General features: G+C 36.8%; 1 protein-coding gene across 6 annotated transcripts in view; it reads left to right on the forward strand.

Annotated features, from left to right (window-relative positions):
- PI4K2B (phosphatidylinositol 4-kinase type 2 beta) overlaps positions 1 to 15,570 on the forward strand; it is a 31,687-nt gene extending 16,117 nt beyond the window's left edge. For 3 of the 6 annotated variants that reach the window (XM_049630402.1, XM_049630403.1, XM_049630404.1), the window contains 4 exons: positions 1,447 to 1,546; positions 4,862 to 4,995; positions 5,560 to 5,619; positions 13,108 to 15,570. In XM_049630402.1, the coding sequence (XP_049486359.1) occupies positions 1,447 to 1,546; positions 4,862 to 4,995; positions 5,560 to 5,619; positions 13,108 to 13,281 (468 nt within the window). In that variant the 3' untranslated portion in view covers positions 13,282 to 15,570. The remainder of the gene's footprint in view (positions 1 to 1,446; positions 1,547 to 4,861; positions 4,996 to 5,559; positions 5,620 to 13,107) is intronic. The other 3 variants (XR_007457739.1, XR_007457738.1, XM_049630401.1) reach the window with 3 other exon arrangements.
- Positions 15,571 to 15,912: the final 342 nt, after the last annotated feature.

The following is a 15,912-nucleotide window of genomic DNA, read 5'->3' on the forward strand; positions in this document are numbered from 1 at the left end:
CACAAAGGGAACACACTGTCTGATTCCATTTATGTGAAAACCTACAAAGTGCAAACTAATCCCTGGTGACAGAAAGCAGACCCTGGTTGCCTGCGGGTGGGGTAGAGGGAGGGAGCGAGAGAGGGACCCACGACAAAGGACACCAGAAAACTTTCGGTGAAGGTTTCACATCCGTGGATGCTTATCAAATTGTACACTAATATGTGAAGTTTATTGTGTGTAAATTATACCTCAATAAAATTGTAAATAGAAGAAAAGAAATAAAAATAAATGGCAGTTACAGCAGAAATAAGTTTAAAATACACACATAAATATATATTTTCGTAATCGTTGCTAAATATATTTTATTGGTGTATCTTGAGCAATTAGATTTTACTGAAAATTTTATTCTTTGCTCTTAAGTATTTTGTGCATTTTCAGTGAGGTAAGATATTTGATATAAACTAAAAGAAACAAACCAGACATATATGACACGGACCTTCATGCTAATACTTCTCATTTTAAAATTGTCTTTTTTACCTTTTGTTTTTATCTAGGCCACTTGCTAATGGCAACCGTCTTATCTTTACATAATAAATACTCTTTTTTAAAAATTTTTTAAAGTTTGTTTATTATTGAGAGACAAAGAGAGACAGACCGTGAACAGGAGAGGGGCAGAGAGAGAGGGAGACACAGAATCCGAAGCAGGCTCCAGGCTCTGAGCTGTCAGCACAGAGCCCGACACGGGGCTCGAACCCATGAACCGTGAGATCATGACCTGAGCCGAAGTCGGACGCTTAACCGACTAAGCCACCCAGGCACCCCCATAATAAATACTCTTTAACATGAAATCCCTCTTGCTGTCAAGAATGTAGAAGTTAGGAATGGCCTACTTTCTGTAATTAATGGTATCTTGAGATTCCTTCTACTGGACCTTTTTATAATTGTTCTTTGAAGAGTTTTATTTAGAAACATTTTGTGTTTGGACTAAATATTTCTGGGGTACCCCAGGAAAGACTAAATTTTTAATGAGGTAGCTTTGTTAAGTTCTCTTAAAAATACCAATATTTTGCAAATGTCATACTTTTAAGCAGTATATCTAGCAGTAAATTATCTGAAACAACATATTTTTAAGTCTTAATAATTCCAAGTCCTCTTCCCCAAAAGGAAAGAAATGAAACCAGTACTATCTGAATTTATAATAGCAAATAAAAAATAGTGATTATGAAATTCTTACTGATTTATACGATGGTTTCTTCCCTTCAAGTGTGGAAATTTGTACTTTCTGACAACTTATTTTTTATTTATAGTAAGACCTTTAATAAAAGGCAACTTATTTTTTATTTTTTAGTTTCTTCAAATAAAAGGTATTTAAACTTCAATAATTTTAAAAAAATTATTTAATACTTGATCTTTTAGAAATATTCATATACTTTTTTTATCAGCAGCCATTTTTTTCTTCTTTAGGAAACGAAATGGATTGATGATAAAGAATCACTTATTAAAATAGCTGCAATTGATAATGGTCTGGCATTTCCTTTTAAGCATCCTGATGAGTGGAGAGCATGTAAGTGTTTAGAACCATCTATACATTCTATAATCACCCTTTTCCAGAATGGGAAGGGAACAAAACTTATGGATATCAAAAAAAGGAAAAGGAAAACTGGGTGAAGAATAATCATTCACTAAGGCTCTGTTCTAGATGTTGGGGATGCAAAGATACATTCTACACGGGCCTTGCCATGTTTGTTTGCTTATTTTTGAGGGACTGTGTCTGGTTTTGGTTTTTTGGCTTGTGTTAGCCTTGTAGAATAAGTTTTTAAATGTATGTAACATGAGAATCATCTATTTTAATATATGGATAGAACTTAACTTTAATGTTTTGGGTAGTATTCACTTACAAAACAGTTTAGGCCTACCTCTCCCCTTTTCAGTGAGTAGTGCTTTAACTACCTTACCAGTCTCTTCTGTGGTTGAGGGTCTGGTTTGCTACATCTTCTTGAGCTAGTTTTATTTTGTTTAAAATTGTTCGTGACATCTTGAGATCTGGATTAATGGGTACAAAGTTTTTGTATAGAATTATAATTGGGGCACCTGGGTGGCTCAGTCAGTTGAGCATCTGACTTCAGCTCAGGTCATGATCTCACGGTTCGTGAATTCAAACCCCACTTTGGGCTCACTGCTTTCAGCACAGAGCCCACTTTGGATCCTCTGTCCCCGCCTCTCTTTCTGCCCCTTATCTGCTCATGTGCTCTCTGTCTCGAAAATAAAAAATAAACATTAAAAAAAAAAATTTAAAAAGAAAAGAACTTCCTGAGTTACAAACTCACAAACCATGAGATCATGACCTGAACCGAAGTTGGACATTTAAATGACTGAGGCACCCAGACGCCCCTTAAAAAACCTTTTTTTAATAAAAATTAATGAATAAGTAAATAAAATTTCTGTGTCAGTTGATTAAAAAAAAACCTGCCCATTTTTATTTTCAAGTTTTATTGCTTTGTGACCTATGACTGGCTGCATAAATTCTGCTGATTGAAATTTGTTAGTAATTCCTTTGTAATCTGGTTGATGGCCAGTTAAAAGGTACTTGAAAAGAACGTGTCTGGACACAAAGTTCTGCATCTGTCTATTAATTAAAGCTTGTAGTTGTTAGTCAAATCATATTATTTTTTTGACCACTTGATCTGTTAATTTTTGAGAGTTGAAGTTGACCAAGATTGTGATTTTGGCAATTTCTTCTTGCATTTCTGTACATTTTTTGCTGTGTATTTGACATACATAAAGGCCCAGCATTTTATATTGTTGGTGGCTTGTTCTTTTATTAGTGTGAAATACATCTCACTTTATCCCTCTCAATGTTTTTTTTTTTTTACTTATTTTATCTGTTGTAACATTGCTACACCTCATTTCTTTTTATTAACATTTACCTGGTGTTATTCTATACTTTTATTTTTTACTTCCATCATTTTGTTGTAAGCATATGACTTATGCCCAACACTTAACTGGATATTTTTTTTACCCAATCTGAGATTCTTTTAAAAGGTACATTTAACTCTAGTTAAAGTCTCAATAAATAATGTGTTTGTACTTTTCCTGCCATCTTACTTTTTTCTATTGACCATGAATTCCAATTTATTTTTCCTTTCCTATCTTTTGTTGAATTGGCTTGAGATGTCTTTGTTTCATTGTTTTTTCCCTCTAATAGTTTGGAATTTATATGCAAATTGTATTTTAAAAGTGTTAAGTTAAGGGCTCCTACAATACATCTGGGAAATTTTACCAAATATGCAGTTGAGGATTAGAGATCTGGAACTTGAAAGAGGAGTTGATATTGAAGATACAGTTTTTAAACTGTCACCGTGGTAGCGGAAGCCATGGTGGTGTTTATTACCTCTGGGAATTCAAGGAGAACAAATACCACCACTAGGACAATGTGAGGTACACAAATACTCAGTGAATGTCTCATGAATGTTTAGCAAGTAAATGAAGGAGAGAAAGGGGGGAATGGTGGCATTGAAGGCAAGAGGAAAAGCCAGCAAACAAAAGAAGTGGCTTAAAGGATAGAAAGTACAGTCTGGGAGAGTAGTATCTCCAAAGCCACACAGGAGAGAATTTCACAAAGGGAGATGATAGAAGACTGCTACTTTCTACAGAGACATTAAGTAGCATGAGGACTGCAAGTGTGCCTTTGGAGAGACTCTTACGAGATGGCTGGTGGTCTTAGGGGAGAGCGTTTGAATGCTGATAATAGAAGTTGAGGGATAGGGATCAGAAGTAAAGGCAGGCATGGAATAAGAGCTTTTATGTGATTGGTCAGGGAAAAGTAAAAAGGAAATTAGATATAGCTGCAGGGAGATGTGGGCCAGAGGAAGGGCTTTCTTTGGAATGGACTGTGTACTTCCCACAGTGGACAGGGAGATAATAAAAGAGAAGTCAGAAGGAATGACTCTAGCTGTAGGAGGTTCTCATTGGATGTGCCCACAGTAGCTCCGTGGGTGATCATCTTGTCAGAAGCCTTACATATACTTTCTTGCAGGAATTGGAATATGCACCCTCTCCAGAAGATTCTACGACTTTACGAATCTTTCTCATCCTAGTACTGTGTAGATTTAACAGTCTTCTTAGGAGAGAACTAGAATTAGCCTGAAGTCATGGATCTTTGATCCCTTAGAGACATTTGCCTATTCACCTACTAATGATTTAAAAGTTTGGAACATTCACAGGTGGCTCAGTCAGTTAAGCCTCCAACTCTTGATTTCGGCTCAGATCGTGATCTTACAGTTCATGAGTTCAAGCCCTGCATCAGGCTCTGCGCTGACAGCATGGATCCTGGTTGGGATTCTTCTCTCTCTCTGCCCCTCCCCTGCTTGCAATCTCTCTCTCTCTCTCTCTCTCTCTCTCTCTCTCTCAAAATAAATAAGTAAATAACACTTAAAAAATTTTTTTAGATAAGACTTTGAAACATCATATATTTCCACACATGTGCATGCGTGCACATACACATGTGTGCACGCACACACACACACACACACACACACACACACTCGTGAGTGGTCAATTCCTGATAATTTGTAACTGGGAGGAGGGCAGGGAAATCTTAGCCATGGTATTTGATCTGGTGTATGTGAACAAATTATAGGTGTCCCTTAATTTCCAAGTTTAGAGACCAGGGATTCAGATGTATTTTTTGATATAGGGCTGTCTGAGAGAGACCGATTATCAAAATTCTTACCTTTTACTATTTAAAACTCAGGAACCTGACTAGTTCTAAATAATAGTTTACTGTGCTTTACCATCTGAATTCGCCATCCAAACTTGGAATCAGGATGATTATTCTCTGATAACTTCTTCCTCTCTCTCTCTCTCCTTTTTCTTTCAGATCCATTTCACTGGGCTTGGCTTCCTCAAGCAAAAGTTCCTTTTTCTGAAGAAATAAGAAACTTGATTCTGCCATATATTTCTGACATGAACTTTGTGCAAGATTTATGTGAAGATCTTCATGAACTTTTTAAGGTAAATAAATTTTTCGTTTTAATTCTTGCGGAAAACGAAATAAATCTCAAACGAGATTTTCTTAATAGAGCTAATTTGCAGTTTACTGCTTCTGGTGTAGAGCCTGACTTAAAAAGGAATTAACAGCTTTACTTTACAGGAGCATAAATTTGTGAAGTTACACTGGTTATGAGTGTTCTTTGAAGTAAGACTCTATTAAAATCTGACAAGTTGTTTTCTTCAAAAGTTGAATTTTTACAAAAGTACTCCATAAATTGTAATACATATTTGGTGAGCTGCTGTAGTTTAATTCTCTCAAAAACACCTAAACCCATTGGCTGGAAGGTCATTTTAAATCCTTTTGGGACCAAGTGGATTATAAATAAACTATTCTTGTCATTCTAGAGACATACAAAAATACTTCAAGTAAAAATACTCTTTACATGTTATTTTATCTATTAGGAAAGCTCTGGAATGGCCTTATGTGCTAAGTTGAAGAGTTCCTTTGTTTTCAAATATTTGTTTCAAATTTCTTGATTTTTGGAATTATAATAATGTAGGTTTTTTTCCTCCTTTCCCATAAAGACTGACAGAAGATTTAACAAAGCTACTTTTGAAAGTCAGATGTCTGTTATGAGGGGTCAGGTAAGTTACCTTTTTATGACCTTGTTCATTAAGAAGACAGTTTCTCTTTGAAACAGTAGTAGTTAACCCTTCTCTCCATTGTGACCCAAAGATGCAATTCTTTTATGCTGAACCAAAATAGCTCGTATGATTAAAAATTAAGTTGATTTCAATAGCATCTTTCCTGTCTTGCTCTAAATTAGGCATTTTTGACCTTGTTGTATATTGTTTAGTTAACCAGTTTCACTCTCCTGTGAATTCTTTGTCTTCATTTTGATAACTATTTTCCTGAGTGTTATTGTATTTTTCCTCCTCAAGTCCACTTGCTTGGATGTTTCAGTGCCGAGTTCTGTTGCCTTTTGATTATTTCTCTCATAGAATGTGTTTGGCCTTTGCTGGCGCAGTCAGTAAATCGCCATATCACCAAAGTTGAACACTGAGTGAGGCAAAAAAGTACTAATAGTAACTCAGTCTTGTCACTCCGTCTTTCTTTAATTAGAGGTACAAGGCGTTAGGTCTGCTGGTGTGGGTGTGCAGGCTGGCTGGTCTACGGATAATGTCTAGTTCTTCCACTCTATTGATAGTACTTAGATTCCGGAAGGAAAACTTGAAATGAAACTAAATTATTGTGAATAATTTTATAGTGTTAAGTATAATGAACAGATAAGTTACTGTAAACATTGTCTTTTAGTGACTTACTAATTAACTTTTTCTTCCTAAAATACACGTTTAATTTCAGGTAACTATTTGCTGCATACCTGTGGCAAAAAAGACCAGTCTAGTTTTTGTACTGAGGATTACATTATATAACTTTAACAAATAAATATGATTAAGTTAAATAACCATTCATACACCAAATATTTATTGACAGAACTAGTACCAGAAAGTGATTGAAATAGAACTGTGAGCAAGACCCAGTTCCTCCTGTCATGGAACATTTGCTGTGATGAGGAGGCCAGGGTCAGGGAAAAGGATGGATTATTCGCTCGTACACCTCTCTGTGCTCTCTGTTATCTGCATTTATGCAGTGCTTTGCTGGAGTCATAAGTTTTAAATAGTAAGTGAAGTGGCTGGAGAAGAAGGCTGGAGCCAGATCTTGGAAGCCTTAAGTGCCAGAATATAGATTCCACGTGGAAGGGATCGGAGCAGTGAGAGATTACCATTCGAAAGGGTTGTGATAAAACTAATTTCTGGGGGAAAAAAATACACAAAAAACTAATTTCCAGAGAGGAGACCTTCTTTTGTGAATACCTGAATTAGGCTAAATTCTGTTTGTGCATTTTGGGGTGGAATTTATACCTCAACCAGAAGTGTCTCTAACCCAGCAAAGATTAAGAACCACTAGGGAAGGTGAGGCTGGACAGTCAGGTGTAGATTTGCTCAGCAGGTGAGGAGGCCAGAGCCAGGGGGCCTTGCAGGGAGCCGAGTTAGGTGACTCAGGCAGGCATGAAGGGCTTAGGTAGGTGGCCCATGATTATAATTATGTCGAAGAGTGTCACCATCCCAAACTATAGTTGAGCTACATTTTCTGGCATAGATAATTATGCCCTAAGATGACCATTTTGCTTAAAACAAAGTGATGTATAAATATTCTCCATCTTCTGGAATTCTCTTATCCGTAAAGATTTATCTTGGGAATTTTTTTTAATTTATTTATTTTGAGAGAGAACAAGCAGGAGCGGGAAGGAGCAGAGAGATGGGGGGGGGAGGGTAGAGAGAGAATTCCAAGCAGGCGCCATGCTCCTTGATGAGCTGGATGTGGGGCTTGATCGTGAGATCATGACTTGAGCCAAAATCAAGAGTCAGACGCTTAACCAACCGAGCCACTCAGGCACCCCTCTCAGGAATTTTGTTTTTCAGGGAAAAGCTCTAAATAATTGTATAAGCTTTTGTTGTAAATTAAAGTTAGTACATGAGGAATTTAAATACAAATTTTATTTTATTTATTTATTTTTTGAAAATTTTTTTTAACGTTTATTTTTGAGACAGAGAGAGACAGAGCATGAACGGGGGAGGGTCAGAGAGAGGGAGACACAGAATCTGAAACAGGCTCCAGGCTCTGAGCTGTCAGCACAGAGCCCGACGCGGGGCTCGAACTCACAGACCACGAGATCATGACCTGAGCCGAAGTCGGCCGCTCAACCGACTGAGCCACCCAGGCGCCCCTTAAATACAAATTTTAAAATGCTTGTCTGAAAAGATAGGGGACATTCCAGTTCTGAGATCTGTCACAAAGATATACCAGAGGCTGTCTGCTCTTTTAGGTTTATTTGTTCATACCCTATCTCATTCACAAAGGAGTTAAGGTATTCTACAAATGCATGTAATAAAATTTAAAAATGACAAGATCAAGTTCTGGAGAAAAAAAATAAAATGATGCCTTGGTTATATGTTTTAATTTGATTTTTTAAAATTGTTTTTAAGTTTATTTATTTTAGAGAGAGCGAGAGTGAGCAGGGGAGAGGCAGAGGTGGGGACGGATAGAGGATCTGAAGCGGGCTCTGTGCTGACAGTAGAGAGCCCTATGTGGGGCTCAAACTCATAAACCGTGAGATCATGACCTGACCTGAAATCAGATGCTTAACCAGCTGAGCCACCCAGGTTCCCCATTTTTGTTTAGTTTGGTTTTGGTTGGTTTTTGTCTTTCTGATAGCCAGAAAGAATAAGGTACCCTGACCATGCATGACTATGTAGCTTTCTGGTTTTAACTGTTTTTTTAAAAAAGCTGATCTGAAAAATCAGGTTTTATTTTATGTTCTAAAGTAAATCAGTGCTTTGAAACAGAAGTTTAACAAACAAAAACAAATAACAGTAACCTATATTCCGAGCAACAAAATCATTTTTCAGCCAGTTCCTTAACTAAGTCAAAATACTTGTTATTTCTACTGTTTATAATTTTCCTTAAATCCCTCTGCCCTCCAGTTTTGCCAGTTAACTCCAGACTTGTGCTTTGGTACAGCCAAGTCTTTTGCCCTAGTTTACAGTAAGTTTTTAGTCTTACACACATTATCAGTGACGTATTCTAATTCTTCTCAGAAAGATTTGGACTGGAACTAAGAGCTAGTATGAAGTCATTTTTTTAAAAACAGTCTGGAACTGGTAATGTTTATTAAAGTTAAAGATTTCGAATGTTACGTTAAATAGCAGTAGGTCATGATCAGGTTCAATAAGATTGTTCATTTTATTTTATTTTTTATGTTTCAAGTTTTTGTCTAAATTCTAACTAGTTAACATACAGTGTAATATTAGTTTCAAGAGTAGAATTTAGCGATTCATCACTTACGTATGATACCCGGTGCTCATCACAAGTGCCCTCCTTGATGCCCATCACCCATCTAGCCCATCCCCTCACCCACTTCCCCTCCAGCAACCCTCGGTTTGTTCTATAGTTAAGAGTCTAAGGCCGTTCATTTTGTGTTCTGCCTATGCCTGTTGGGAACACTGGACCTCAGAAAATACTTACTTACGTGAAATAATTTTACACGTGGTCTGAGAAAGTGGCAGAAATAATAAATAAAGCCGTCTTATGAATACACAGTGAACTTCTATTCAGTGACTTATAAACCGGAAGCTCATTTGCAGATTCAGTAACAATTGACATTAAAGACAATGAAAGTAACACTTCAGTACCTCCTGAGTACTTTACCCTTTACTAGATACTTTGATGTTTGGTGTCATTTATTCTAATAGCAGCTCTACATAGTTATCTGCATTTTACGTGGAGGAACCTTGGCTCAAGAGGGTTAAGATGTTGAATCTATGAAATAAGGGGGTCTCAGTCTGCATTTAGGCATTGCCTCTGCCTGAGACCCTTATCATCACTTCTCTGCATTTAATGATCTTCTAAATGGTATCCTGGCCTCTTTTCCTGTTTTTCACATTCAACTGGAACCATGTCTCTGAAAGCAAATCTGACCATGTCTCCTGTGACTTACAGCTTCCATGATTTGTCACTGTGTACAGGCTCCGGTGCCAGTCAACAAGACCTTTGGTAGTCTGCCTCTGTCCTGTACACCTGCCCTGGCACTCGTCACTCATGGCTTCCTCTAAGCCTGGTCACTCTTAACTCTTACTCCCTCCCATTTCTCGTCTCCCAGTGGTGCCCTTGTGTGTGTTGTTGCCACTCCTCAGGTGCCTTTTCCTCTTCATCTGGAGGACAGTTTTCCTTCAAGCTCCAGTTCTGTCTTTCTAGACTCTTCCTGCCACTCAGAGTTCCGTTTTCTGCAGCACTCCCTGGAAATACACATACTGATGTCCATTTTACTCAAAAATTTGATGTGAAAACAATATATTGGGAATATTACTATTAGAAAATAGCTTAAAATCAACCATAAAGCGATTATGGGTGGTTTTAGATAGTACAGTAATTCTTATACCCACTAACATTTGAGGACCAGTGAAATAGGCTAAAGGAGAGCAAAGTCTATATGCAGAAGTCTGAGAGTTTATACCATCCGCCCTTGGCCTAACCGTCACATCACTACTGAGTTCTCATATGCAGCATAGATGGAGACTTCTGAAGTGTTTCTTCTTTGCCTACAATGCTTAACCTCTTTCTAAAAATAGTCTTCTCTAATTTAAACATACAATAATTGGGGCACCTGGGTGGCTCAGTCAGTTAGGCATCTGACTTCGGCTCAGGTCATGATCTCATGGTCCGTGGGTTCGAGCCCCACGTGCTGACAGCTAAGAGCCTGGAGTCTGCTACAGATTCTGCCCCTCCTTCTCTCTCTGCCCCTCCTCCACTCGTGCGCGCGCACGTGCTCTCTCTCTCTCAAAAGTAAATAAACATTAAAAAGTTTTTAAACATACAATAATAGATTTGTTTATCCCTTGAGAAATGAAAAAATGGGTGATATGTAGTGGAGGGGTTCAGATTTTAAGTCAGGGCCTAGGTCCACTGTTGTTAAAGTGTTTATCAATTTTTATTCCAGTTATTTGTTCATATGGCTTTTTGTTTCTAGAAAGTGTGTAATTTAGAGGGCTCTCATGAGTTTTTTCCTCCTATTCAGTCTTCTCTCCTCCCCAACATAGTGCATGCTCAGTAGATGTTTCTTTAGTAAATAAATGCAAGATTATCAAGTGTCTTAACAATTTTCAAAGAAACATTAATATTTAGGATAGTTCTTAGGCTTGAATAATATTTGCTATTATATATTTGAAAATTGTTAATCTTGTAGAATGACTCTCATTTTGTTTATACCATTCTGTTTTCTAGATTCTCTACACCAATCATGTCTTTATTTTTTAACTGTTTTTTAATGTTTATTTATTTTTGAGAGAGAGAGACAGAGACAGAGACAGAGCATGAGGGGGGAGGAGCAGAGAGAGAGGGAGACACAGAATCCGAAGCAGGCTCCAGGCTCTGAGCTGTCAGCACCAAGCCTGACACAGGGCTCGAACTCAAACCGTGAGATCGTGATGTGAGCAGAAGTTGGATGCTTAACCAACTGAGCCACCCAGGCGCCCCAACAACCATGTCTTTAGAGTCAGGAAAATATTAGGTGTTACTTAAATTTGTGTTTAGACTAACAATTTTAGAATAGAATTTTTAAAACCAGAAGAGGAAACTAACCAGAACGTTTCATTCCTTAGCCATGCTGGTGCCCACATTTATTTTTGTGATAAGAACAATGTTTATAAATGTGAATTTCATAAATTCTTTGTGTCTTGTTATCCAGCCTGGAAATTTTAAGGGAAGAACTTAAAAGGGAATCTAAAACATAAATACATTGAGTAGCTACTATAGCTAGTAAAGATTTATTTCCCTGAGGTATTAAATACTTCAGATTTTCCAGGATCTAAAGCATCCAGTTTATACTGTTCAAAGTAATGTGAATTTTATTTATTAGTATGGCTTTATGTTGAAACCTTTATGCTTATCACTATTAAATAATCTTTATAAGAACCACTAAAATGCACACTATCTGTATATTATTAGATATTTTCAAATACTTGAAGAAGACATCTTTATTTCTAAAGTACATAACAAAGGGTTTTTTTTTTTTACCTGATATGCAGGGGGAAAAAAGAAACTGAATTATTATCTGAACAGAGTAGAATAGGCTGTAAGCTATGTGTTGAGTTTCACACCCTTATTTATGTGCTCAAGTAGCAATTCTAAGAGTATGTTTAAACATGTAATGTAATATATTTTACTCTTTCTAGTTTTATTTTTTCTATTTAAGAGTGAAGTCTTAAATGAAACTTTATTTTAAATGGGTACCTTCCCAAATTCTCTAACCCAGTGCCTGTGTCATGCTTTCCCATGGCACTTGTACCCTGTGATACATGTTGTAATTTACTTATTCATGCTTATTGACTCCTCCCCCTGCTAAAATGTGAGTTCTGTGAAAATGGGGGTTTTGTTTTGTTTTTTTCTACTGTTATAGCCCCAGCACTTAGAACAGAGCCTAGCACGTAGTAGGCACGCAACAAATTTTTTTGTTGAATAAGTGGATAATGTTTTTTTTTTTTAATTTTTATTTAAATTCCAGTAAGCATATAGTGTAATGTTAGTGTCAGGGGTACAATTTAGTGACTCAACACTTAGGTACAACACCCAGTGCTCATCACAATAAATGCATCCTTAATCCCCATCTCCTATTTCAACCATCCCTCTGCCCGCCTCCCTTCTGGTAACCATCAGTTTGTTCTCTGTGGTTAAGAGCCTGTTGCTTGGTTTGCCTCTCTCTTTTTCCCCTGTGATCGTTTGTTTTGTTTCTTAAATTCCACATATGAGTGCAATCGTACGGTACTTGTCTTTCTCTGACTGACTTATTTTGCTTAGCATAACACTCTTTAGTCCATCCACCTCGCTGCAAATGGCTAGATTTCATTCTTTCTTATGGCCGAGTGACATTCCATTGTATATATGTGCTACATCTTCCTCATCCATTCATCAGTCGATGGACACTTGAGCTCCTTCCAAACACTGTTGGTGGGAATGCAAACTGGTGCGGCCACTCTGGAGAACAGGATGGAGGTGCTGCAGAAAGTTAAAAATAGAACTACCGTACGATTCCGCCATTGCACTGCAATCAGCAAATGCAAAAATACTGATTCAAAGGGATACACGTATCCTGATGTTTACAGCAGCATTGTCTACAATAGCCAAATTATGGAAAAAGCAGACTCTTGAGACCAGAATCTGTCTAGCTTCTATGTCAAATGGAGTATGTGGAACCATTCACTTTATTCAGTCTTCTGATTGCTTCTGGACATCAGTGCATTCTAGAATATTTTAAAGTTACTAATTGGCAAAAGTTATTTAATGCTAATTTTGTACACTCGTGTGTGTCTATTTTTGTGTACAGACATATATATATATATATATATATATGTATAGTATGTATTTATAGCAGTTACTCCTTGTCATCTCTGTTGGGCAGAAGTGGATGACATAAAGATTGTAGTTATGAATAAATGGTTAAAATAGCCATTATTCAGTGAACTGAATGAAGGTTTTTATCTTATTTGAACTGGTGAAAATCTCTCTTTTTTCCACAGATCTTAAATCTTACTCAGGCATTGAAAGATGGGAAGAGTCCTGTCCAGTTGGTACAAATGCCTTGTGTGATTGTGGAACGCAGTCAAGGTAGAAATCAGGGCCGCATTGTCCACCTCAGCAGTTCATTCACCCAGACCGTCCACTGCAGGAAGCCATTTTTCTCTTCCTGGTAGCAGATGTAAGCGTAAGAGAAAAAAACATGTGGCATTATTATGTTGTTAGAACATTACTGCAGGGCGAATCTGCTGTTAAGATCTCCAGTTGCCAAAACCTCAAATAATGTAAGTCTTTAAAAGGTTATCTTTTGAATGTAATCAAAAGTTTACAGTTTTTTTGTCCAAATATTAAATTTCTGTTTCAGGGAAGAAGTGGTATATCTCCTAAATTGTATTTTTGTAGAAAAATTGTATTTTATGTTGTTTTGTTAGTTGAAAAGGTAATTTCATGGTTTACACATTCTGAAATGACTGTAATTACTTTAGAATTCCAAGTAGAAACATAAGGTATTTGTTGACTTTGAATAACTTTTTATATTCTATGTTCTTTATAAACACTGAGAAGGACGTTGTCTTCACTCTTCTTACATTATAAAAGGCCTTCAAGGGTGAAACTGCTCTTGTGAACTTCAGTAGAGTGGTTAATAGAAAATCTGGTAAGAATAATGTTGCCTTAATTTAAAAAGCCGCTATTTTAGAACTTGAGTAATTGCCCCTAAAGTGACCATTGTTAGGGAATGGAAAATTATATCTTGGTTAAGTAACAGGTGACCATTTTATTTTCTGTGCTTCAGAATATTTTTGGTCAATTATTTTGTTAAAGTAAGGGGAAGAATCTAAAGATACTCTCCCTTTTTAGAAAATGGAGGCACTCAGCTGAGACTGGAGAGGAATAATATGAAATTAAAGTAGATCGCCAATATTTTGAAATTCCACCATAGCACTAAAAGTCCCTTTTGTTTCTGCCATGGAATCAATTATGTAGTCAATTAGTACTTTAGATTACTGATCTTAGTCTGTGTAGTGCTTCAGTTAGTATTAACTTCACTGAAAAGTAAACCATACCTCAAAGTGCATATTGGATTGCATTTTGGGGTCCTAAGGCATAAGTCCTTAAAAATAACAGTAGTTATTATAGTATTGTAGGGTATTGAGGTTACCGATGCTGATATAATTACAGTCAACTGTAGAATATCAGCCCTTGCTAAAGGGGAACATGACAGAGATAACCATAAAGTCATTTAGATTTGATTTTGAAAATCAGTATGTCTGACATGCTAGGATTTTGTAGCACCGTGAACTCCCGGATGATGTAACTTGAGACGAGCCCAGTATGAAGATGTGATTCTGAAGAACCAGAAGCTTCATCCTCTTCTTCGGGCCCCAAACAAGGAACACCACCACTCAAACTAAACTGGCAGTTTGTGCTCTGGGCCTTTTTTTTTTTTTTTTTTTTTTTTTAGCTTTCTGTCTTGTGATTTTCTTTTTTTTTTACTTAAGTATTTTCGTGTAAAAGGTGTTTCCTGAGGGTTCGATTAGGACGGAAGACAGATGTGCAGACCCCCCCTTCCCTCACCTCCCTGTCTTGGGCTCCATGGGTGTGGCAAGTGAGAACACCGCTGCCTTAACGAAAGTTCACTGGACACCTGTGTTCTCCTACCTCCAACCCCGGCCTTCCGTGATCGTAACGCTGAGATCATGGGAAATTGACTGGAAATTCAAAACTCAACTACTATCTTGAGATAAATACTAGTAATTCAAATGTGCCTTTTGAAGATGTGTTCTTAAATAAGTTGTTATGATGTGGGTACTGCTTTCATAAAACGGTTTTTTCAGTATTTTGAGAATTGCTATATTAATTTTTATAATGGGAAAACTTAGTAAATTCCTACTGTTTTATATCCTGAATTTGTTAAAATAGTGTGCAAATATTTTTAAATAGCCTGACCAGGCTAGAAGAGTAAAGCTGAAATATTTAAGATGTGATCATAAGTCAGAATACATTGGTTATATTTTGTAAATTTTCATGAACTTGACTCTTATTTAAATATTGTGTTAATTTTTTGAATGAGTATATTTATAGTGTCAAGCTTGGTAGACTAAAGGTAATAAAAATCATTGTCTTAAGGTCACTGTTCTTCTGAAGTATGTATATTGGATATTTAGAATGTTTGTGAACACATTTATGTTTATAAGTGATGCTAAACCACCATTCCCCTTGTGTATTAGTGGTATAGTTTAATTCTTTAAAATTCCAAAAGCCATGTGTAACTGGAACCTTTATAATTGGAGACGATTTAATTTTGTTTAATTATATACTTTCTTATTCTCCCCCAAATTTGCCAGCAATTGGAGGCTGTGGAAAACCAGCGGAAGGTTTTTTGCAGACGTAAAAACAATCAAAATCACAAAGTTTTTTTTTATTTAAAGTTTTGTACTGATGGAATTAAAACCCTATTAAAAACAGATGGTGAGTGTTCTTTGATCACATGACATCTGAAATTCTTTTACAGATGCATAAAGAGATAAGCAGGGTCTTAATGTTTTATAGTCTGTCTTTTCTCCCAGGGTTACTTGGCCAACGGTGCAGAGTTGTGACAAAGATTCTTATGTTGTTCTACCTTTCCAAGCCTCTGTTGTGGTTAGTTTGGGGCCATGTGGCTGAGTGCTGAGATGTTGGGATAAGTGATAATATGCGACTTCTGAAAATGGCAATAAAACTCCCTGTCTTCACACGCAGTGGTCATGATTGACCACTCTCTTCTCTTCCCGTTTGGATATAAACAAGGAATTTGCCAATTGGAAGCG

Source organism: Panthera uncia, chromosome B1 (genome assembly GCF_023721935.1).
Source record: "Panthera uncia isolate 11264 chromosome B1, Puncia_PCG_1.0, whole genome shotgun sequence".
NCBI classification, from domain to species: domain Eukaryota; kingdom Metazoa; phylum Chordata; class Mammalia; order Carnivora; family Felidae; genus Panthera; species Panthera uncia.